Source organism: Schistocerca americana, chromosome X (assembly GCF_021461395.2).
Source record: "Schistocerca americana isolate TAMUIC-IGC-003095 chromosome X, iqSchAmer2.1, whole genome shotgun sequence".
In the NCBI taxonomy this organism is placed as follows: Eukaryota; Metazoa; Arthropoda; class Insecta; order Orthoptera; family Acrididae; genus Schistocerca; species Schistocerca americana.
The window spans coordinates 501796025-501822373 of NC_060130.1; the positions used below are offsets into that span (position 1 = coordinate 501796025).

A 26349-nucleotide genomic window follows, 5' to 3' on the forward strand; every position below is an offset into this window, starting at 1 on the left:
TATGGTTCCAGTTTCTTAACCCTGTAGAAAGAGAACCACTGCTCAGAATGACACCAAATTTGAATAGCATATTATTGATGCAGGCGGAAACGTCATGGAACAAAAAATACTTTTGACGAAAATTTAACCAATAGATGACGCTGAAAGCGTCAGAATAAACACGGAGCGCAGCTGTTGCTCATTTTGCGTCCGAGATGCCAACATGGCTATCTCCATGAACGATCGCGCGCTGCTGGTAAAGCTCATTTACAAAAACGGCGACTGCGTGCCAGTACCCCTGCAGAAGTTTCCGATACTCGAGAATATGAAAAAAAGTATTAGTCAGATGTGAACCGAAGAAAATTATTACAAAATTCCAAAAGACGGATATTTTTGAAGTGCAGTGTGGCACAGGGAGGAAAGCAGTTGATCCGACGTCTGTCGAAGATGTGGCCAAGGCATTGCAGGTATGATCGAGCGCTGGTGTGCAAAGATGCAGTGCACGGAGAATTGCCCGAACGTTGGGCATGCCTGCGAGTACGGTTCAAATGGCTCTGAGCACTATGCGACTTAACTTCTGAGGTCATCAGTCGCCTAGAACTTAGAACTAATTAAACCTCACTACTTAATCTAACTTAAAGTAACTTACGCTATGGATAACACACACACACCCATACCCGAGGGACGACTCGAACCTCCGACGGGGGGAGCCGCGCGGACCGTGACAAGGTGCCTCAGACCGCGCGATCATAATCCGTGTTACTTATGGCTGTGGAGTTAGCTGAAAGATTGTGTGCTCAGTGCGTCAATTACGAACGTAGCTGAACTGAAAGCACGCGTTGCGCAACGCATCCTGAACGTAATCCCCGAAGCACTCTGATCTGTTACGGAAAATGCTGTTTCTCGAACCAAGTTGTGGCAGGTTGGTTTTGGTTTTTTTGGGGGAAGAGACCAAACAGCGAGGTCATCGGTCTCATCGGATTAGGGAAGGGCAGGGAAGGAAGTCGGCCGTGCACTTTCAGAGGAACCATCCCAGCATTTGCCTGGAGCGATTTACGGAAATCACGGACAACCTAAATCAGGATGGCCGGACGCGGGATTGAACCGTCGTCCTCCCGAATGCGAGTCCAGTGTGCTAACCACTGCGCCACCTCGCTCGGTCAAAGTTGTGGCAGGAAACGGTGGACAGCAAATTCAACATGTCTTGTGTCAGTATCACCATAATTACAAGCCGATGTCATTTTGCTTTTTTACGTGTTTTTCGGCCTCAGAACAATTAAAAATAGATGTCATTTTGATTTTTATGTGGTTTTTGGCCCAGAAAAATTAAAGACCGATGCCATCCGACGTGGTTAGCTCTTTCCAAGGTGGATGGGCTTACCTACTTAACAGTGCCACAGCTGTTGACTGCAGTCATGCTCATTGGACATTTCGAATGGTGTAATGTGAACTCTCACCACAGCTGTCGTATTGCGATTCATCTGTCATTTGTAGCGAACACCACTTACGTTAGGAGACTTACAGCGCCATCTATTGGTAAAATTTTCGTTAAATTCTTTTGTTTTAGAATGTTTCTCCCTGCGTCAATAATATGCTGATAAAATTTGACGACATTCTGAGGAGTGGTTCTCATTCTATAGAGTTTTGAAACTAGAACTTTAGTTACGAACACACTGTACTTAAATAATCCGCATACTATCGCAGAGCTACGGTAGAACACTGAAAACGCTATTCCTGCCATCCATCTGCTACCTGTGTCTCCCAGTTTCATAAATCGTGCACAGCGCTGCATCGTCGTCAACCGAGGCATTGCCAGTATCTTCTGCGACGTTCATTAACAAATGTCAGTCCCGCATTAGTCTTATTTCTCCAACCAGTATTATTTCGCCCAGCCTGCATGTGGCTGAGGACAGGGCCCATTAAACTGGCTTAAGGTCTACTGACTTTCCCAAGATGCAAGTGTTTTTTAGCACTCGTTGAAAATAAACGCTGCGCGGGATTAGCCGAGCGGTCAAGGGCGCTGAAGTCATGGACTGTGCGGCTGGTCCCGGCATAGGTTCGAGTCCTCCCTCGGGCATGGGTGTGTGTGTTTGTCCTTAGGATAATTTAGGTTAAGTAGTGTGTAAGCTTTGGAACTGATGACCTTAGTAGTTAAGTCCCACAAGATTTCACACACATTTGAACATTTTTTTGAAAATAAACTACTGAAAATTCTTTGAAGGAAGCAGCACGTCCCACAGTTGTTATACTCTTGGGAGAAGGATTTGACCAATGATCTCTCTGCATTTCTGCTCCTGAGGTCATTTGGATGAAACAGCCAAGTGTTAAAACTAATTTAGTGGAGCACTTCGGAGTTCACGAAACCGTCTAGACGGCTCGCAACCCTCGCACGTATAAGGCTGCGGGCACTGTGTCACGAACAATGATAGCCAGACGCCGTCGCCAGATGTCTCCCCATCGGCAGACAGCTTGGTCACAGTCTACCCGATCTCCTTCGTCAGTTTTTGGGGGATCAGGGGAGTTCGAATCTATTCCATCAATGAGATTAGAATAAATTGTAATCTCCTGGTGCGGGATGGCTGCAAGAAAAATCTGTGCTTCGAGACGAAAGCTGCACCGCGGCTTTTGCTATTAAAAAGACGCCGAATGCATGTGAATGAGCTAAATGTTTCGCAACTGAAGTGGCGAGTACTGCACACACATTCCTCAGTGTTTGGTTTAACCATTCAAGTTTTCCGAATATGAGAGAGAAACGCTCTCTTACAGATTCTAAACGATTCGTGGTAACACTGAAAAGCAAGGTTACAAACACTCTGCATAACTTTAAATAAATTCAGTAAAACAGTCATTTGTCAGTTAACCTGCAATGACTGCCATTCAGCATACGTGCGAAGGACAAACATAAATATTAGAATAAGATACCCCGAAAACCTAAAGCAATGAAAAGTGGAAACACACCACATTTGCAAACCACCTCGCATAACAGCATCACCACCGTACTAGCATAGAAACACCAGTAAGCAGAAATAATGATTCGTAGACAGCCAATGCCCACCTACCATAACTTAAAGTTCCACTACAGCCACTTTAAGCATAAAATTTGACATAAGCCACCTTTCTCTGTGGCACACACAACTTTTTACAACTATGATATAGCCCCAAAGTTTCAGATACAGATTTTGCCTGTGCCACCAATGACATGTTGCATTAAGTATAGACATGAGCCTGAAATGGCTAGACAGCCACAGAACATGCATAACGTAATACAGGATAACGTTCAATTAATTATTATTACATTTTTAAGCTGCTTCGAAATTGTGGTTTCCAATGAAGTAGCTATTTCAGAACAGAGATTTCGAGACATATCCCCGTTATATTTCTCATCCCAAGGATACCGCGAACTACTCCTTTCTTATACTATCTTAAAAAATTCACACAATACATGCTTTACTTGTGGAGACGTCGGACGATTCGACCGAAGGCAACAGATTTTAATTACGCCGATCGGCATCCGAAGTCTGTACGTTCGGGGGTTTAGATCGGTTTCATAAAGGCCGCGTGGCGTATTGGTTTGAAAAGATCGGCCGATGTCTGTCGTCAGGTGGAAGTTCCAATGTCGGTGCCACTTGTGACCACAGCCTAAGAAGCGATTCATTGGTGGAGACGGAGTTTTCAAACTGTTTCTCTTATGTCGACAGTCAGTGACTGTTCGTGATAGACAACTTTATTCTGATGCTGAGGCAAACAAAAAAGAATTATTAAGGGCGTTGCCGTGTGCAAGAGTGGAACACCGATTGATCATTTCCAATGTTCTAGGGGAGTCTTCTGTGTTAGTACGTGGAGCGATTGGCTAGATGCAGGCGGTGGTGTAGGAAAGAGATGGACTTGGCGAGATGAAATTAAAGCCTATAAAGAACGTTTGTTTACGTGCGAACGTCTGGAGTTTTTATGAGTCTTGAGCTCTACTGACTCAACTATTATCCTGTTTTGTCTTGTTGGGGCGAACTCACGGAAGTCGCTATGACCCAGCTGGATAACCTGTTTGAACTGCTAGCGGTGTACGTTTTCCAATCCAGGAATCGGGTCTCTGAACGTTTCTGTATGCAGTTAATTTGCTACAGTCCATTTATTGGTGATCAGTAACAAGTTTATTCCTTTTCGCGCGTCAAAGGGAGGCTGGAAACCCTTATTTAAATTGGTTTAATAGCGTAGCAGTGCAGAGAGTTACTCAGATCCGACAATAAACGTTTCCCAGTTCATCTTCGGTGCGGACTTATAAGGGGAAGCCACGACGTTGGGATCGCGAATTTTCTTCAAACTTTGTACACCTTTCGTAGGCCATAAAAACAACATAATGTCCCAGTAGTAATCTGCACTGCTCTGGCAACTCCGAGAAAATCGCAGGGGAGTTTTACACGTCTATTACGTAACTGATGTATCTGTAAATAGGTGGCGGACGTTAGAATCCATGATGGCCAAGTGGTTAGCGTTGGAGCTTCGTGAGACGAACGTATACGAGGCAACGATTCAGCTTCCGCTCAAACTTTCATATTTGTAGTACAAGTGTAAATTCTCTGATATTTAAAAAAAAATTGCACCTGCACTATTCTTCTTGCTATATTAACAACGTCTCACCGCTACGCAGGTTAACTACCAAATGGGGCCTGCCTCTGTGTCTGCATCTCGAAGCGTCGAGGTGCAAAGTAGCTCCGGGTACCTTACCAGATTGCATGTATAGGGGTTTCGCAAAGTACGACAGGCATACATTTTCAGGAAAACTATATGCGTTTCTTCATTTACTTGTCGATAGTTATAAATATATATATACTAAGATGGTATCTGTTATTTCAGACATGTCCGAAAGAACATATCATCTTAGTATATACTTAAGGCTCCCCGGCCACTTGACCATCTTCTTCTTCTATGCGAATGCACAAACAGTGCCCGAACTCTTACAGGAATCGGCAACGCGCCGCGAGTAATGAGTATAATGGGCGGGGGCACTACGAATGTAGTGCGGGACAATACGTTGAGAATGTGGGATTCGCGGGAGGCGTGCCAGAGATAAATCCTTGCAATCTCACTATCCTCTGTGTCCACGGTGGCTCAGATCGCCGGCACGGTAGCTCAGCGTGTTCGGTCAGAGGGTTAGCTGCCCTCTGTAGTAAAAAAACTGAGTTAATGGATCAACAACGAACTTAAACGGATGTATTACGACGTCCGCCCCGAGCAGATGCAACGAACAAAAGCGAACAAAATGAGATTTAAAGAAAAGATGGATGTGTAAGCAGGAGATCCCGGGTTCGAGTCCCGGTCGGGGCGCACATTTTCATCTATCTCCGTTGACGTATGTCTACGCCTGTAAGCAGCTAAAGGTTTTCATTTCATTATAAGTTATAAAAATGTTTGTTCTAACAATTAACTTTAATTAAAAATAATAAATAGTCAAATAACGTGAAATTCACTAAAACGTCATGCAAATAAACCTGGGTTCTTAAAATTATATTACTTCTCAAATGTCATACATTAAATAATATGACAAGTGATGAAAAAAATACAGATTAAAAACTGAGCTTGAGAGAGAGAGAGAGAGTCGCACCGTCGCCCCATAAACTTTCGTCTTGCGTAGCTCGAACGCAAACCACTTTACCACCACGAACTGTAACGGTCGGCACCTACGCACAGATACATCAGTTACATTCACTTACGATTTTCTCGAAATTGCCAGAGCAGTGCACCGTATTAACTGCACGTTATGCTGTTTTAATGGTCTACTAGAGATGTTCAAAAAAATGTTCAAATGTGTGTGAAATCTTATGGGACTTCACTTCTAAGGTCATCAGTCCCTAAGCTTACACACTACTTAACCTAAATTATCCTAAGGACAAACACACACACCCATGCTCGAGGGAGGACTCGAACCTCCGCCGGGACCAGCCGCACAGACCATGACTGCAGCGCCCTAGACCGCTCGGCTAATCCCGCGCAGCTACTAGAGGTGTACAAAGTTTGAAGTAAATCTGTGGTCCTAACGTCGTGGCCTCCCCTTGGTAGTGCCGCGCACCAGGAGCATGTGGATTGGAGCCACGGCCGCGAGTAACACTTAACGAGACGCCACAGAAGCTCAGAATACAAGAAGGGAGGAACGTTTGAAAGAGACTCTGTCTTCGAGACTATGTTGTCATTGGGCTCTTCGATCAGCAAAATTGGCCGGCTGCTGTGGTCGAGCGGTTCTAGGCGCTTCAGTCTGGAACCGCGCGACCTCTACGGTCGCAGGTTCGAATTCTGCCTCGGGTATGGATGTATGTGATGTCCTTAGGTTAGTTAGGTTTAAGTAGTTCTAAGTTCTAGGGGACTGATTACCTCAGATATTAAGTCCCATAGTGCTCAGAGCCAGTTTAACCATTTGCTCTGCAAAAACCGACCTGCTACCATCCTAACAGTACGTCTCCAATGATGATTGTGGGGCGCTCAGTTTTTACAGTCCACTCTAGCCACGGCCACAATTGATGATGATGAAATTATGAGGACAACACAAACACCCAGTCCCCGGGCAGAGAAAATCCCCTACCCGGCCGGGAAAACACGTCTCTAAAATCGTTCGATTTCTATTGTCATCCCTACTCGATAAAGACTCCACATACTGGATGTGCATTCTACACTTAGTCACAGTAGCGTCTTGTATTCTACTTCCTGTTATAGTATCTCAAAACATTCATGGCTCGCTGCGTGCAAAGTCCTCATATTTGTTGCGTGTCAGTCGCAGTCACAGGCGCTGATGGCGCATAATTTTAAAGTTTCCAGAGTTCAACTGTCCACTGCTTCTTTGCTTTTAGACCTTGACGAAACAAGTTGGTCGATTGTATTGTCTTAGACTGACTATAAATACACACCATAATGTGACGTTAGATTTTGGGTGTACACTAACACTGATGTGCCACATGTTTTACGTATTTTACGTGATTTCACTAATCTATATGGTATGGTTACGGTTTAGCGGGTTGACTATTAAGCGCATTAGAGCCTCCATCTTCAGTGAAAATTTTAACTGTAACGAATTAAATACATTAATAACGGTGCTACTTGTCAGCTTGGTAGACTCGTATCACGCATTGCACTTCGCGTAAATACTTCACCAACCACACAGAAATAATATACGGAATATATAAAACGCAGAGAGAAGAAATGTCACACCAGTTAATTAAATAACCAAATTTCATATCATCTTCCACAATTGTAAATAAAAGATCATTTATAGTGTCACCCTGAACAGGACATTCGTACTTTACAGGTGTTTTATGCACTTCCTCGAAACTCTTACAACATAAGTAAGTTTTTCATTCGCCTTACCTAATACTCAAGTTACCTGATCGTCGCATTCCTTATTACTTCTTAATGTTATCCATAAATTCTTACAGGAGTTCACCTGCTGAAGACGTTCATAACTAGACTTGTAATTAGATACTATTGCGTTCCTTTTCCTTGTTTGAGGCATTAACATGTATTTATTCACATTTAAGCAGAGCTGCCGTTCTTTATACCCAGTGGAAGTTTTGTTAAGGGGCTCCGGAAAGGCTCAAAATCATGAAAAGTTCTATTTTTACTTTTTTGCGTTTTCTGAATCTGCAGACTATTACCTTTTAATAGATATATAATTTATTCAATTCCGAAGACGACAACTATTTTTAAATTTTTTTTGAAATGTGTTCTACATGGGCGTGACCCACTGTGGCGCTGTTAAACTGCTGTCAAATGGTGTTATTATTAACGTCCGTGTTCATCAGGTACATTTTAGTGATGTGAGATAAAGTATGTGTTGTGGCTAACCTGTGATGGTTCAATATATATCGCTGGTGTGATTGTCGATTGTTTCATGTTTATTTACTTTGTCGTTATCTCGAAAATATTCGTAATTAATTCTGTTTCTTGAGTCTCTGTTTTGTTGAAGTATAATAATGAGTAAAAGTAAAGTTATTAGAAATCCTCTGAAGGCTTTTAAGAAAAGGAGAAATGTTGGAAAGCCAAAGGTATGTGTTATTACTGTAAACAATAAAGATGATAACCAAGTGAGTGAACCTAGCCTCTCAAGTACACCTGCCCATAGCAGTCAAAGTGGGAAAGAAAATACTTCACAGAAGAAGCTTGGTTCAATGAGTGAAAACTATGAATGTTTTATGGGCGAATCGGATGTGAATGAAATATTTGATAATGTCGGTTCTCAAAGGAATTTTTTCAAACTGTGTAAGATGTATTCATTGTAGTGAAGTAGGTCTGGAACTCTCCATAATAAAGCACGTAGGACTTGCTAGTGAAATACAACTGAAATGTGATAAGTGTTCATACATGACCACCTTTTGGAACAGTGTTGCAGTAACTGCAACTGAAGAAAATGGTAGCAAAATCTACGAACACAACAACGAGCGATGCTTGCTTTAGACAAGGAACGCCTTCGGGCTGCAGACAGGGCTGTAAAGAGTCTAGAAATACAAGCAAGAGTAAACAGGAGGAGGAACAAGAGGAAGCTGGAGGAGGAGTTTGCAGAGGATGAAGATAATCCATCCTATGGACCTGGAATGCACTAAAAAGTTAATCCAATCTTTGTCGCTCGATTCCCAAAACTTTTATTTTCTCATACTAATTACATGTTTTCTAAGGATCTTCCAAACATATTTGTTTCAAACTTTCAGTAAATGTTACACAGTACCGTCTGCATAATTTAACACAGCCTTTTTCCAAAAAACTGTATATTTTTGAATATATAAATAAAAAATTGCAAAAAAATGCTGTGAATTTTCATTACAATTGAAAAAAAATCATCTTTAATAACTGAACTAAAATTTTGTAAAATCCCTGTGTTAAGTTGTAGCCCATATTCCAATAAATAATCTGTAACAAGTTCAACTTCCTACCTCAAATACTTTGTAAGGAAAGATGTAATTTATAAGCGTTATTTTAACATTGCAAGTATAGGGCGAAAGTTTTTCTGCATGCCTTACGATCGTTCTACGACGATACTTTCCTGTACAAAAACAGCATCGTCGATGAAAAACTTGATAGTGATGCGGAACCCATTTTATAAATCGTTTATGTGTACTAAAAACATTAGGGGTCCTTCCCTAAGGGCACACTCTACGTTACTTTCGTTTCTGTGAGACACTCGCCGTCAAACAAATTAACGTGCTCTGTTAGTCAAATGTTCTTCGAGCCAATCACGTATCTGCAGAGATACTCCGTATGGTATTGTCTTGACAGGGTAGCCCAGTGTCTAACGCCGTTCGAAAACCTGAGAAGATAAAATCTACCTGTTCACCTTCGTCTACTGTTTGCAGATTGTCGTGTATAGATCGAACAAGCCATATTTCACACTACTGACTTTTCTTCTGAATCCGTGAGGATGCTTTGACAGAAGCTTCGGAATGTTTGAGCTAAGAATACGCTCTAGGAGCGTGCAACAGGCGGGCGCCAAAGACATATGTCTGTAACCCTGCGGGTTCGACCTTTCACCCTTTTTTTAAACAGGAGTGACCTGCACCCGTCTCCATTCACATGGTACTTGAACTAGGAGAGGAGTTAGCTCAGCAGCGTACTCATTGTAAAGTTTAACTGAAATTTCGTCAGGTCATGCTGCCCTGTTCGCTTGAAGAAGTCTCTCCAATACTGAGGGAGCCAATGTCTACAGCTCTCATTTATGATGCTGCGGCGGTCAAATATTGGTACGATAGTGGCATCCTCATACGTAAATAAATTTTTAAAAGTGGTATTTAATATCTTGCTTTCTGTCTGTTGTGTTTAGTTTCAATACCAGATGAATCCACGAGAGATTCCATGCAAGGTTCGACCCCGTTCATTGACATTAAATATGACAAACTTCCAAGGATTTCGACAGAAAATGGCTGAAAATTATCGTAGGCTTTACAAATGGCATTACTTACGGATCCATAGATTGTTATTAAGTTTTCTCTATCAGTCTCTCTTGTAGTGAGAATGTAATAGTCTGCATGTTCGCAGCATTCTCCGCATGGTACCATCAAAACAAGTTGGGTGCTATATTACTTTCCTTGTTATCTAGATCGCGGTTTATGGGGTCTTTCAACTTTCAAATCAAATGGTTCAAATGTCTCTGAGCACTATGTGACTTAACTTCTGAGGTCATCAGTCGCCTAGAACTTAGAACTAATTAAACCTAACTAACCTAAGGACATCACACACATCCATGCCCGAGGCAGAATTTGAACCTGCGACCGTAGCGGTCGCTCGGTTCCAGGCTGTAGCGCCTAGAACCGCATGGCCACTCAGGCCGGCTCTTTCAACTTTAACCACACCTGACCTATGTTAGCCGGATCTTAAATAAACGTTCTCAGTTCGCCATTTATACATCTACATACATACTCTGTAAACCGCTGTGAAGTGTATGGCAGAGCGTGCACAGTACCACACGTCAACCTTTTTTTCCAATTCGAATAGCCGGCCTCTGTGGGAGAGCGGCTCTAGGCGCTTCAGTCCGGAACCGCGCTGCTGCTACGGTCGCAGGTTCGAATCCTGCCTCCGACATGGATGTGTGTGATGTCCTTAGGTTAGTTACGTTTAAGTAGTTCTATGCCTATGAGACTGATGACCTCAGATGTTAAGTCCCATAGTGCTCACAAGGGAACCTCCCCATCGCACCCCCTCAGATTTAGTTATAAGTTGGCACAGTGGATAGGTCTTGAAAAACTGAACACAGATCAATCGAGAAAACAGGAAGAAGTTGTGTGGAACTATGAAAAAAATAAGCAAAATATACAAACTGAGTAGTCCATGAGCAACATAGGATCAAGGACAATATGAGCTCTGGAGCGCCGTGGTCTCGTGGATAGCGTGAGCAACTGCGAAACGAGAGGTTCTTGGTTCAAATCTTCCCTCGAGTTAAAAGTTTAATTTTTTATTTTCAGACAATTATTATCTGTCCGTCCGTCTGTCCGTCCGTCTGTCCGTCCGATGCGAGGTAGCTGCGCCGTAGTATGGGGACGTTGTATCAAAATGTAAAAAAACATATGTTTTGACAGAGCACAGGGAAAACTGTGTGACTGTGAAACTGTTGCATTCATTTGTTGCAGTTTATGTGACAAACTTTCATGTTTTCATCACTTTTTTGGGAGTGATTATCACATTCACAAGAAAACCTAAATCGGGCAGGGTAGAAGAATCTTTCTACCCATTCGCCAAGTGTACAAGTTAGGTGGGTCGACAACATATTCCTGTCATGTGACGCACATGCCGTCACCAGTGTCGTATAGAATATATCAGACGTGTTTTCCTGTGGAGGAATCGGTTGACCTATGACCTTGCGATCAAATATTTTCGGTTCCCATTGGAGAGGCACGTCATTTGGTCTACTAATCGCACGGTTTTGCGGTGCGGTCGCAAAACACAGACACCAAACTTATTACAGTGAACAGACACGTCAATGAACGAACGGACAGATCATAACTTTGCGAAAATAAAGAAGGTAAAATTTTCGCTCGGGGGAACGCTTGAACGAAGACCTCTCACTCCGCAACTGCTCATGCTAACCACGGGACCACGGCGCTCCTGAGCTAATGTAGTCTTTGATGTTGCCTGTCTTGCGCGTAGACTACTCATTTTGTATATTTTGCTTATTTTTTTCATAGTTCCACACAACTTCTTCCTGTTTTCTCGATTGATCTGTGTTCAGTTTCTCAAGGCCTATCCACTGTGCCAACTTATAACTAAATCTAAGGGGGGTGCGATGGGGAGGTTCCCTTGTCAGAGCTATTTGAACCCAATTCGAATCCGATACGGAGCGAGGGAAGCATGACTCCTTGAATACCTCTGTGCGTGCTGTAATTGTCTGATCTTGCCTTCGTTCTCACTGCGGGAGCCATATGTAGGGGGCGTAAGAATATCTCTCTATCCTCCACCTAATAGTGGTTCTTGAAATTCTGTGTGTAGGTTTCCCGGGAAAATCTGCGTCTATCGGCAAAGAGAGAATGCCAAATTACGTTTCTCAACATTTACCTAGCGTTGTCCTGCGAGTCAAACGTGTAGCCACTCGTACCGCCCTACTTTATATCCGTTCAATATCCCCTGTCAGTCCTGTCTGGTATCGGTGTCACACACTTGAACAATTTTCTAACATTGGACCCCAAAGTGATTTTTAAGTAGTTCCTTTGTAGATTGACTGCAGTTTTTCAGTATCCTGCCAATGAACAGAAGTCTGCCATCTGCCTTACCTACGACTCAGCCTATGTGATAATTCCCTTTCATATCCCACCAGACTCAGGTGTTTGTATGAGCTGGCTGACTAACTGTGAATCGCTGAAGTTGTACGCATAGGATACAATGTTTTTCCGTTACGTGAATTGCATAGTTTTACTTTTCTGTAGATTTAAAGCAAGTTGCCAATCCTTGCACCACTTTTCAATCTTATCAAACACTGACTGAATATTTTTGCAGCTTTTTTAGGACAACACTTCATTACAGATAACTCCATCATAAGCGAAACGTCTTTACGAAAGTTCATAGTCCCTAGTTTTCTTGATTAGGTTTCTGTATTTGGTGGCCACCGTCTCTGAAACAACATCACGATCATCAATACCTTCCAGATAGGTGTGCGGGTCCGTAGAGCATGATATCTTCACCAACGTGACGTAAAATCTTTCTCTTCTTTCCATTTTCGCGTGGGGAACGTTTACATGGGACGAAATTGAGCGTTAATCTGCCGTTTTCTCTAATTTCCAAACGAAACAGGTGCCCATGGAGCGTTCGCTTTGAGCAGCCAGCAGGCCAGCTACACTGTCAGAGCGACAAAGCACCGCCCTGCGTCAAGATGGTTTGAGTGATACTCTGCGTCCATGAGGGTCTCTCTCTGTTTCCCTATGTTGCTGGTCACATATGAGAAGCCATCGAGAGAGCTGCCTTCCAAATAGAGGCCATAGGTATACAGGGTGGTCCGCAGAAGTAGAAACACTCGTTGCAAACAAAAACAGCTGAATAAACAGAAATTTAATGTCCAGTAGTACGAGATAAGGCGAGGGGGAAAAACTTAACCGATGTTACCGACATGGCAGCCATTCTTGAAGCCATCATTTTGGATGCAACTCGTAATTTTCAAATGAAAACGGGGGAAGGGTCATGGCACAAATCAAACATGTAGAGAATTACACGAGGGAAACAGTGACGTCTTTCAACTGAGCATAGCTTAATTAATTCTTGTGTTATCAGTAACATTCTCCGCCTCCCCACCCCCACTCCCAATTCTTTAAAGGAAGCTGAGTTGGCAAAGTACCAGAGCTTCAAGCGCTGAAGCTGAAATCGTTATAGGAACAGAAAGCTGGCTGAAGCCAGAGATAAATTTTTAGAGGCGTAAACCGTGTTCAGAAAGGATAGGTTAAATAACGTAGGTGGTGGCGTGTTTGTGTCTGTTGGTAGTGGTTTATCTTGTAGTGAAGTTGAAATAGATAGTTCCTACGAATTACTATGGGTAGAGGTTATACTCAACTCAGATGCTATAATAGCTGAACAGTTCAAAGAAAACTTGAATCTCATTACAAATAAGTACCCCACTCACACAGTTATAATTGGTGGAGACTTCAATCTACCCTCGATTTGTTGGCGAAAATACATGTTCAAAGCCGGTGGTAGACAGAAAACATCTTCCGAAATTGTACTAAATGCTTTCTCTGAGAATTACTTTGAACAATTAGTTCATGAGCTCACACGAATTGTAAATGGTTGCGAAAACACACTTGACCTCTTAGCCACAAATAATCTTGATCTAATAGAGAGCGGCTACAGGGATTAGTGAACACAAGGTCATTGTAGCGAGGCTCAAAAGCATATCAACCAAAACCACTAAAAATAAACGCAAGATATATCTATTTAAAACAGACAAAAATTCGTTTGATACCTTCCTAAGAGAGTGTCTCCAGTCCTTCCAAGCTAATTACGTAAGTGTAGACCAGATATGGCTCAAATCCAAAGATACAGTATCGACAGCAATAAATAGATTCATACCGCATAAGTTAATAAGAGACGGGACTGATCCACCATGGTACACAAAACACATCAGAACACTGTTGCAGAAGCAACGAAAAAAGCATGCCACATTCAGAAGAACGCAAAATCCCCAAGACTGGCTAAGTTTCACGGAAGCTCGAAATTTAGTGCGGACGTCAATGCGAGACAGTTTCCACAATGAAACAGTGTCTCAAAATATGGTAGAAAACCCAAAGAGATTCTGGTCGTATGTAAAGTACACCAGTGGCAAAAAAAACGGTCAATACCGTCACTGCGCGATAGCGATGGAAATGTTACCGATGATGGTGCCACTAAAGCGGAGTTACTAAATACAGTTTTCTGTAATTCCTTCACGAAAGAAGATGAAGTAAATATTCCTGAATTCGAAACCAGAACAGCTGTTAGCGTGAGTGACATAAAAGTAGATATCGTAGGTGTTGCGAAACAACTCAAATCACTTAAGAAAGGCAAGTCTTCCGGTCCAGATGGCCTACCAATCAGGTTCCCTTCAGAGTATGCAGAAACAATAGCGCCTTTCTTAGCAATCATATACAACCGCTCACTTGACGAAAGGTCTGAACCTAAAGAGTGGAAAGTAGCACAGGTCACACAAATATTCAAGAAAGGAAGTAGGAGTAACCCATTGAATTACAGACCCGTATCACTGACCTTAATTTGCAGTATGATTTTGGAGCATATACTGTACTCTAACACTATGAATCACCTTGAAGAGAATGACTTATTGATACGTACATAACCAACACGGATTCAGAAAATATCGTTCTTGTGCGACACAGCTAGCTCTTTATTCTCATGAAGTAATGAGTGCTGTCGACAAGGGATCTCAGATCGATTCCATATTCCTAGATTTCCAGAAAGCTTTTGATACCGTTCCTCACAAGCGACTATTAATCAAATTGCGTGCATATGAAGTATCGTCTCAGTTGTGTGACTGGATTCGTGATTTCCTCTCAGAGAGGTCACAGTTCGTAGTGATAGACGGTAAATCATCGAGTAGAATAGAAGTTATATCTGGCGTTCCGCAAGGTAGTGTCATAGACCCTCTGCTGTTCGTGATTTACATAAATGATCTAGGTGATAATCTGAGCAGCCCCCTTAGATTGTTTGCAAATGATGCTGTAATTTACCGTCTAGTAAAATCATCAGACGATCAATTCCAATTACAAAATGATCTAGAGAGAATTTCTGTATGGTGCAAAAAGTGCCATTTGGCACTAAACAAAGAAAAGTGCGAGGTCATCCACGTGGATACTAAAAGAAATCCGGTAAATTTTGGGTATACGATAAATCGCACAAATCTAAGGGCTGTCAATTCGACTAAATACCTAGGAATTACAATTACGAGCAACTTAAATTGGAAAGACCACATAGATAATATTGTGGGGAAGGCGAAACAAAGACTGCGCTTTGTTGGCAGAACACTTAGAAGATGCGACAAAACCACTAAAGAGACAGCCTACATTACACTTGTCCGTCCTCTGCTGGAATATTGCTGCGCGGTGTGGGATCCTTACTAGGTAGGATTGACGGAGGACATCGAAAAAGTGCGAAGAAGGGCAGCTCGTTTCGTGTTATCACGCAATAGGGGTGAGAGTGTCACTGATATGATACGCGAGTTGGGGCGGCAGTCACTGAAACAAAGGCGGTTTTCTTTGCGACGAGATCTGTTTACGAAATTTCAATCACCAACTTTCTCTTCTGAATGCGAAAATATTTTTTTGACACCCACCTACGTAGGGAGCAATGATCATAATAAAATAAAAGAAATCAGAGCTCGAACGGAAAGATTTAGGTGTTCCTTTTTCCCACGCGCCATTCGAGAGTGGAATGGTAGAGAAGTAGTATGCAAATGGTTCGATGAACCCTCTGCCAGGCACTTAAGTATGAATTGCAGAGTAACGATGTAGATTTAGATGTAGAATCAGAACTGTCGTGTATAAAACAGGCTCGTTTTAAGTGAAGCTAGTTTTTCACTCGTCGCAATGTTTATGATGTCATATCTCTTGAACAGTATGTCATACAATGATATGGTTTTGCAGGTACATTCAGTGGTATATGTGGATACCGTCTGCAAAAAGAGCTGCGAACAGAATTAGTAGTAAAGCAGTAAAATTACTTCACGAATAGTGAAAAACGTAGTAAGCGATAAACTTTTTTCGTTTCAATATTTTGTGGGGGTTTCAGCAAGATGTTTCGAAAAGGTTTGAAATTATGGGTAAGGTTTGTTGGAAGTCTCTAAGTGCTCCCATTCTCAAATACTGGATGAATATAGTCTGGGTAATTTGTGCGGCATGCTTTACGTTGCCTCAAGCCATACACAGTTTCTAACTGTAATACCTGAGTTTTTGTGTTAAACCTTTAACGAAAGATTATACCCATTAATGAGTAGATTATGACACAATTTAAAAAATTTAAATTCGTTCAGTAATTATGTGAAATACTGAAAATCGAATTTTTGTTGCTGTTAGACAAGCAGACTATTACTGGGATCGGGTGACTTTAACAGTTTAGTAATATATATGACTGATATTGCTGTCTAACAGGTGACGTAAAAGCTGATGGCGTTAACACAATCCGAACGCATTGAGATCGTCCTGATATCAGCAGAGAGGAGCATCCCTCTTATCACAGCGGATTTCAACGAACGTCACGCAGATAGCCCACTCATTACTCACAGCGCGGTGGTGCAACTGGCATCGGAATTCCGTGAAACTGGCTGTGTCGTAGACGAACAGAAAGCTGGAGCATCTGAAATGGCTAAGGATGAAGCAACATCGACCGCTATTCTGGCATCGTACAAGAATCCGGAGAGCAGCACTCGTCGCATCTCGGAGGAATCTGTGGTCAGGGAGCGGACTGTTACTGCTCGTGCTCGCATTTCGGTACATGCGTTGGTTGAAGTCCACGAGGACTAGATGAACCGGTTAACAACGTTACAGCGTGCCGGACAACGCATCAAGCACATCATGTAGCCTTTTTGTTTTCACCAGAAATAGCCTCGTTCTGCGCAAAATGTGACGTAACTCGAAAATGTATGAAGCTGCGCTGCAATGAAAGAAACAATTCTTTTCTCGTGTAAATATTTATCTGTTTGATATGTCACATAACCTCCATTCCATTTGAAAATAACGAGTTGCATCCATAATGCCGGTTGCACTAAATTGATTCGATGACGGTAAAAGCCGCACAGATTTTTCTCCTCTCCCGCCTCGTATCACCAGACTTTAAATTTCTATTTCTGTTTGTGTTTTAAAGGTGGTTCCACATCTATGGTGCTATGTCTGGGAAATAGCCCACCAACATAACAGTACAGCGCCACTGGTTGCCTACACATGCGATTGCAGGGGCAACGACAACAAGAGTCCAGACGCGAGTCTGTACAACACCGGGTAATGTAGGAAGCCGCCACTGCGACTCAGAGCGCTCGCATCACTGGCAGCAGCATCGCTACTACGACTTGTTTCCTTTCGCCGTATCACACAGCCGCAAACAGTCCGCGACCAACCCATCCGCCAGCCGCTGTTTAAGCCAGCCCGTATCCGGCACTTACAAGCCAACTCGCCAACCGGAGTACGCCACTTCCGGAACTACGTGGAACCAGTCTTGCTTCTTGCTATGCTGAGACTTGGCCCCTCTATGTTCGGCCTCCAGGATTTTGGTATTCGACTTCGTATTGTGACTCGTCTCACCTTGCTCCTTAAGACAAATACGAGGGTTGTCCAGAAAATAAGTTCCGATCGGTCGCGAAATGGAAACCACTGGGAAAATCCGGTAAAGCTTTGCACAGATGTGTTGGGCAGTGTCTCTAGTATGCCCGTCGATCGTGTCGCGTCGCTCTTTTCAGTTTTTAGTGAACAGTGAGCACGTAAAGATGCATAGGGAATAGCGTCTCCTGCCAAGTATGAGGGCCTGGTTAGAGATTTCGCCTGTATCATGCAGCCCACATAAAACAACTGTCGAGGATGCCAATTCTCGGCCGCACACTGCAGGGGCAATGAAGACGCCCCTGCAGCGTTTCCGATGAAAAGTGTTTGATCACCCACAATACAGTCCGTAATTGGCTCTCCCTGAGTCTCATCTCTGCTCTCAAGAACCGCTCGCTATGAAGACAAAATTTTTCCACAGGCAACGAGCTGCAGACCAGTGCAGATTAACTGGCCGAAAGCACAGGCGGCTGCTTTCTATGACGAGGAAATTGGAAAGTTGATACAACACTACGACAAAACTCTAATTTGGAGCGGCGACTATGTAGAGAAGTAGGTGGAAGGTGTACCTAACAGTTGCAAATAAAACATTTCTGGTTTTCACGGTGGTTTCCATTTTGCGACTGATCGGAACTTACTTTCTGGACAACCCTCATATCAGACAGCGAACCAGACATTCTAGGCGAACGCTCTAGCCCTCGCTAATCTTACCAAAAGTATTAACCTTACTCAGTTGCTTTAACAGCTAAACAATTTTATATTCTTGTTCATTAATGCTTCAGGACGGGGAAGAGTGAATTTATGTTGTTATTAACAAACCTATTGTTCGTTGTCTACCTGAGTGTAAGTTTTCCCGCACCGAGCCCGATGTGGGCCACTTGATTTCCTCTTTCCTGTATTGCAAAACAGTACACAATATGTGCACAGTGGAGCTGGTGAGTGTTTCGACCTCATGACTACTTCCTGCCATATTTAATATATACTTCACAAAAATACAAATAAATTTGTTGTAATGGTATACTACGGCTAGATTTCTTTTTCCTGTTTGATAAAATCTAGTCGCCTTATTTAAGAATTAATAATCAAATTCTCTTAGCACTGTCTCACTTGCAGTACGTAGCGATGCATTCAGGTTTGGTTGTCAGCTTCCCTGTGCATTAGAGGCGACCTGCGTACTCACAGCGTGTTTTCTCCGCGTTGCAGTCAGCACTCACCTGAAATAGGAAAACACACATTATTTATCCCAAAGTGAAGTCTGGATGTTCTTATCTGCATTAAACAAGATACTATAGTGAGTTCACAAAAGTCAAGGGATAACGATATGCACATATACAGATGGCGTTAGTATCGCGTACAAGGTATAATAGTGCAGTGGAATGGAGGAGCTATCTTTCGTGCGCAAGTAATTCATGTGAAAAGGCTTCTGCACGAGGGGAATTAACAGACTGAGCGCGGAATGGTAGTTGGGAGCTAGACGAATGGGACTTTCCATTTCGAAAATCGTTAGAGAATTCAATATTCCGACATCCACAGTATCAAGAGTGTGCCTAGAATACCAAATTTCAGGCATTACCTCTCACCACGAACAACACAGTGGCCGATGGCCTTGACTTAGCGACTGAGAGCAGCGACGTTCGCGTAGAGTTGTCAGTGCTAACAGACAAGCAACGCTACGTGAAATCACCGTAGAAATCAATCTGGGACGTACGACGAACGTATTCGTTAGAACAGTGCGGCAAAATATGGCGTCAATGAGCTGACAGCAGACGACCGACTTGAGTGCGTTTGCTAAAAGCACGACATCGCCTGCAAAGCCTCTCCTAGGTTTGTTACCAAATCGGTTGGACCTTAGACGACTGAAAACCGTGGCCTGGTCAGACGGGTCCTGATTTCAGCGAACATTTATGGGTCATAATCGAGAGATCAGTTGGTGCACAAAATTCTGCACCGGTAACACTTTCGCAATTACGGACGGCTATAGGGGCAGGGGCAGCATGTCTCACTATTTCTGCAGGGGATTTGCAACGACTTGTTGAGTCAATGCCACGTCGAGCTGCTGCACTACGCCCGGCAAAAGAACGGCCGACGTAATATTAGGAGGTATCCCATGACTCTTAACTCCAGTCTATGCCGCCAATGTTTATTGCAGTTGTAGAAACTGCGAATATTCGCCAGTCCCCTACGTACAGATAAAATAGCGAAACAGCAGCTGGCACAGAAGTACACAAAGAGTCGTACTGTCCATACTCTATTCATAAGTGGAAATGGGAGAAACGTTAGTAACCGAAATAATAAGAACTGCCATCTAGCACTTGTCAGAGATTCGCAAAGTACAGATGTAGGTTATGTGCGTGACTTGAACCATGCTCAGTGACTTATGGACGACGATTGAGTGCTGATGGACTTGGATGACTCCCCGTAGCGTTTGGTGTCCCCTTAAGTCGACACCGCGATTTTACTTGCTAGGTGGAAACAACTTTTTCCATCGTACCACAGTCGAGTAGGTGAACTCGAGGCAAACAATTTGACATAGAAAACTTGCGGCTTATGAAGCCAGGAAATAACGTAAAAGTGGCCCGGAAAAGTTACCTGTTACATCGCGTGTGCGCCGTGTGGTATTTTCAGCACCCTTTCGCTCTCCATAGTCGACTTTTTCGTTAACGTTATTAAATTTCCCGAGAGTGTAATAAAAGAATAAGACTTTTGTGAACGTTATGGCCGGCCGTTGTGGCCGAGCGGTTCTAGGCGCTACAGTCTGGAACCGCGCGACCGCTGCGGTCGCAGGTTCGAATCCTGCCTCGGGCATGGATGTGTGTGATGTCCTTTAAGTTAGTTAGGTTTAAGTAGTTCTAAGTTCTAGCGGCTGATGACCTCAGAAGTTGAGTCCCATAGTGCTCAGGGCCATTTGAACCATTTTTTGAACGTTATGCAAAAACCAATTATATTAATAATTCGATCTACACTTAATCCTTACAAGCACAGCAGCTTCGTAGTAAGAAGGCCAGGCAAACTAAACGATTTAATTGTTAGTTTTATGCGGTTAAATTTCACTGTTTTGAGGTGCAACTGAATAAACGTCGATATTACATTCTGTAAGTGCAAAAACAAGGGATTTTCAACATTCCAGGACGACTTTAGCCAAAATCACGCGCGGAATGCTTGCGCTGTAGCTTAGATGGCTTTTGCAGGTCAATTTGAGATTATTCTCCGGCTTCACAGACCGTACGCATCCTATACCAGTTTGTTCATCTCTACTTTACCTGCACGAATGTGAAATGTTATCAACAGCTATTGTTTACACTCTATATAGTTCCTTTGATAAGACGACGACGTATCCCTCTAGAGCATTTGCCACATCCGCTAACTTCACGAACAGCAGCGAGCAAGGCCGTATTTAAGCGCAGGCTACGTATTCTTTAGCATAGGGCCCGCTTCACGAAAATGTAAAATATAAAGCATTTTAATTCTAAGGCCGTCATGGACTTCGCATAGACTTATTGCTCTGAGTTTTTCAGTGGACAGCTGATACGAATTAAGTCGGCAGTCATCTCGCAAACACCGCGCACTCTCGCATCGAACTCCCTGTGGCGCCCAACCAAGCGCGTGGCCCTTAACTTGGCGGACCTAGTATGACTTTTAAAGTCTGGGTAACGAAATTTCGGCAGTTTAAAATTAGTTCGATTTCTGAAAAAAAATTCTTCCACACATTTTTTCCATCCAAACCAGGACCCATAAAACTTGGACGGCTTTTCCTTAATATCGAGATCTAAGAATGTACCTATCACTTAGCATTAACAGCAACTGAAAATGACTTTTGCATGGACATAATTGGTGCTGAATACCTTATGAAATCAATTATGTTTTTTAATCCTATCGATTCAATTCAGAAACTATATCTTAATATCTTATAAATTAATTGCCAAACTTTAAATGCTGCAGTATAGGCATTTAATTAAAAAAGTCTTTCTAAAATACATTTTTGCGGCTTAGTAATCACAAAGTTTTCCCCACCAGTGCCCACACCACACAATCTGCCTAAAGGGATATAGCTCCTACCTACGGCCCTTGCTGCATGCAGAGACACGAAAGACGTACACTAATCTTATCAAACGGATCAGGACACTCATTAGTGGACATTACTACGGGGTATGACAACCTTTCGCCTTTATGACGGCTTGAACTCTGCTGGAGACACTTTCAATGAGATGTCTGAATGTCTCTGGAGCAATGGAGCCGAAACCTGAGAAGGTACTGATGTTCGACGCTGGGATCTGAATCGAAGTCCACGTTCCGACACATCCTGCAGTTTTTCCATTGGTTTCAGGTTGGGACTGTGGGCAGGACGGGCCATTTCAGAAATGTTATTCTCCACAAACCTTTGTCTTACAGACGTTCCCTCAGGACAGGGTGCACTGTCACTCTGATACAATAAATCATCGTCTCCGAACTATTACTCTACTGTACGCAGTGCACAATGCTATAAAATGTGTTAAAATCCTTCCGCAATTAGCGTTTTCCAAGCGCAACCCGTACCGTAACACCACCTCTGCGTTCTTCACCGCTGGCACCACACGTGAAAAGTAGCGTTTTCCACACATTCTTCAAACCGAAACGCTTCCATCGTATTGCCGCAGGGTATAGTGTGATTTATTGGTCCGAATCACTCGTTTCCAATCATCCACTGTCCAATGGCGTTGTTCTTCACACCACCTCAAGCCTCGCTTAGCACTGACTACGGAAATGTGTGGGTTATTAGGAGCTGCTCAACCAGTGTTGCCCATTCTTTTTAACTCTCTACGCAGTCATTGTGCCAGCTAGACTGCTGGTAGCACTTTGGAACTCACAAATGATTCCTTTTGCTGATCTCATGTGATATTTTAAACTACTCTCCTACCCTGATGACATCCAATGACACGTTCACGTTCGCAATCCTTGAGCTCTCCTGCTGTTATTGCTTCTGTGCTGACGGCACAATACACCCTGCCTGCTTTCATATTGGCTTATCCACAACTATTTACATCTATTGGTCACTTCCACAATACATAAGGGTGTCGGGATACTTTTGATCAGACAGTCCACATCTACATCGACACTCCGCAAGCCACCATACGGTGCGTGGTGGATGGTACCCTGTACCACGACTAGTCATTTCCTCTCCTGCAACTCGCAAATAGAGCGACGAAAAGCGACTGAATATATGCCTCCCTATGAGCCCTAATTTCTAGTATCTTATCTTATTCATCCTTAGGCACAAAGTGTGTTGGTGACAGTAGAATCGCTTGGCAGTCAGCTTCAAATTTCGGTTCTTTAAATTTTCTTAATAGTGTTTCTCGAACAGAACGTCGCCTTCCCTCCAGGGATTCCCATTCCAGTTCCCGAAACAACTCTGTAACACTTACGTGTTGTTCTAACTAACTGGTAACAAATCTAGCAGCCCGCCTCTGAATTGCTTCGACGTCTTCCTTCAGTGTCGGCAGGACACTGGAAATATTGTATCCGAACACCAAAGGTTTGTTCTTCCGCAGTGACTTACGTTTTTCCACATTTAGAGTTACCCGCCATTCATGACACCAACTAGAAATTTTCTCTAAGTCCTCTCGTATCTTTCTACAATCACCACAGCACCATTAGCAAATAATCGTAGATTGCTGCGCACCCTGTCTGCCAAGTCATTTATGTGTACAGAGAACAACAGCGGTTCTATCACAGTTTCCTGGGGTAAATAAAATAAATGTCGTGTGACGAGGGCCTCCCGTCGGGCAGACCGCTCGCCGGGTGCAGGTCTTTCGATTTGACGCCACTTCGGCGACTTGCACGTCGGTGGGGATGAAATGGTGACGATTAGGACAACACAACACCCAGTCCCTGAGCGGAGAAAATCTCCGACCCAGTCAGGAATCGAACCCGGGCCCTTAGGATTGACATTCTGTCCCACTGACCACTTTTTTTTTCTTTGCATTTTGTCGTTGCGGACGACACATGACATCCGTAAAAGTTCGTTTGTTGATCCTGTCACTCAGTTTTTAGTTTTTTATTACAGAGGCCAACCAGCTCTCCTACCGAACACGCTGAGCTACCGTGCCGGCACCACTCAGCTACCGGGGGCTACTGAAGTGGCGCCAAATCGAAAGACTTGCATCCGGCGAACGGTCTAACCGACGGGAGGCCATAGTCACGACATCTACATTCCTGGGGTATTCCTGACGATACCCTTGTCTCTGATGACCACTCGTCCTCGAGGACAACATACTGGGTTCTGCTACTTAAAAAGTCTTCAAGCTCCTCACTTATCCGAGGACCTATTCCATATGCTCGTACCTTCGTTAACAGCCTGCAATGGAGCACCGTGTCAAATGCTTTCCGGTAATCCTGAAATATGTAATCTACCTGTTGCCCTTCATCCACAGTTTGCAGTATTTCATGTGAGAAAAGGTCAAGGTGAATATCACACGAGCGATGCTTTTTAAAACCAAGCTGCAGGCTATTAAGATGCGATATACGCAAGTATTTTTTAGTTTACCCGTCTTAATCATACTACAAATTAAGAGTGTGTTTCAACAGAAGTGCTCCTCTTTATCAGTAATGCATCATCAGAGGTGAATGGAGTTTATTGCTCTCTATGATTATGCTTTACCAGTAAAGCGAAACGTGTCTAGCGAAACCCTCGTATAATTTTCAGCAGGCTAAAGACAGGAAAATCAAAACGATAAAGTGAAAGATGGCCATCGTAACAAAATTATTAGGATATGCCGGTTTCGATTCTTGGTGATTATTTTTCTCAGGTAACACCATTGTGAGTTGAATTCTGTTGAGCGCCAATGCGTCTCCTGAGCTGACTGTACCAAGCGGTTAGCTACATACTGCTCGTTACTTTCAGTTTTTAATCAATAACTGTATGTCACTATGATTTTCAACAGATTTAGATAACAATCCGAAAAATGGAAATTGCTGGTACAACCGTGACGAATGCGGTATGGGGATTCACACGGGTATGAATGAAGTGCTATTGTAAACAAATCACACGGCCAGCAACGTCCTGGTTCCCAATGTGTGCGCTGAGGGTTCAAATGTCAAGCTATGTTCATCCTGTGTCCGCCTGTCGTTTCCTCGGCTCCTCGTATATGGTATAGGAACACAGATATTCGAGTTGCGTTACAGAGCCACTGCAAATGCAGGTGTTACTATCGGCAACATCGTTACTTAATTTTATTGTAATGGAACGCATTTGAGCACTTTTCCTTCACATAGGCGATCGCCACAACACGTAGCGATAGATACAAAATATGTACTTAGGTATTTTAATTAATTCGTCGGTTTCCAGAAATACACTCTTCCATTGCCATGCCACGGGTTGACACATGAAGACGTCGGACAATCACTGAGAGACACAAAAAATGAACAAAGCTAAATAAATTTTTTTCCATTGTGGATTCTCTCCCCACTCAATGCTTATTTGTTTCGTTTCTATATTTTGCCACAGCTGCACGATCCCTATAATGCTCCAAACATTCATTAAATGTGTACCATCTGATGATGAATCGGTAGCCGATTTTAACCAGTCACGGTAAATAAAAATTGAAGAAACACAAAATGCGACTAATTGCAGTTATTTCTGGCAACCTTTAAGAAAACTAAATATTTTTGTTGACGACATATCCACAACTAAATACAAAGACGATAAAGCAGTCAGGCTAGACAACTCCCAGTAGCTCCAGTGAAGTCCAGTGAAGGTACATCACGTGTGATATCACTAACACGAAAGACAAACGAACAGTATAAAACATATGATCAACGATGAGCAAACATGACGATACGACCATCCCAACAGCTAAAGCTATAATGACTACATGAATAAACGCAGATTAGTCGTACAACCAAAAACAAAGTAAAGAAAACATAAATACGAATATTTGAACACAGGGTATTGCATTCGCTAAAGAGCCAGCCGCGAGAAAACTAATCCACCTGGTTTGCATCATATATGAGACAAGCGAAATACCCTCACATCTGAAGAAGAATGAAGTAGGTCCAATTCCGAATAAAGCAGGTGCTGACAGGTGTGAATATTACCTGACTATCAGTGTAATAAGCCATGGTTGCAATATACTAACATGAATTAATTGCAGAAGAATGGAAAAACAATTAGAAAACGGCCACTTTGAGGATCAGTTTGGTTTTCAGAGAAATGAAGGAACATTCGTAGGGAGCCTAAACAGAATTAATTGTGGAAACTGCCGCGCTCAGTAGCCGTGCTGTCTAAGGCGCCTTGTCGCGGTTCGGGCGGCTCCCCCCGTCGGAGGTTCGAGTCCTCCCTCGGGCATGGGTGTATGTGTCGTCCTTAGCGTGAGTGAGTTTAAGTTACATTAATTACTGTGTAAGCCTAGGGATCGATGACCTCAGCTGTTTGGTCCCATACAACCTTACCACAAATTTCAAATTTTTTGTGACATCGGTCAGATGAAAGGAACATTAACACCCGGTTTAAAGAGCACGCGACGAGAAGTGATAGTAACCGATTCACTTTTCCTGACATTTAGAGGTCTCCAAGCACAAAGTACTCAGTGCATCTCAAGTATTTATAAAACTTGTCTGGTTATTCCAACAACTGAGGAAAGGGTGTACAGCA

General features: G+C 43.0%; 1 protein-coding gene across 2 annotated transcripts in view; it reads right to left on the reverse strand.

The window, feature by feature from the left end:
• Window positions 1-26349, reverse strand: part of LOC124554707 (amidophosphoribosyltransferase-like) — a 254787-nt gene that overhangs the window by 99530 nt on the left and 128908 nt on the right. Inside the window, exon 1 of one of the 2 annotated variants that reach the window (XM_047128344.1) lies at window positions 18831-18866. The exons of the other annotated variant lie outside the window; for it this stretch is intronic. Within the exon in view, the coding sequence (XP_046984300.1) occupies window positions 18831-18851 (21 nt within the window). The 5' untranslated portion in view covers window positions 18852-18866. Of the gene's footprint in view, window positions 1-18830; window positions 18867-26349 lie in introns of those variants that run through there. 2 annotated transcript variants of the gene reach the window in all.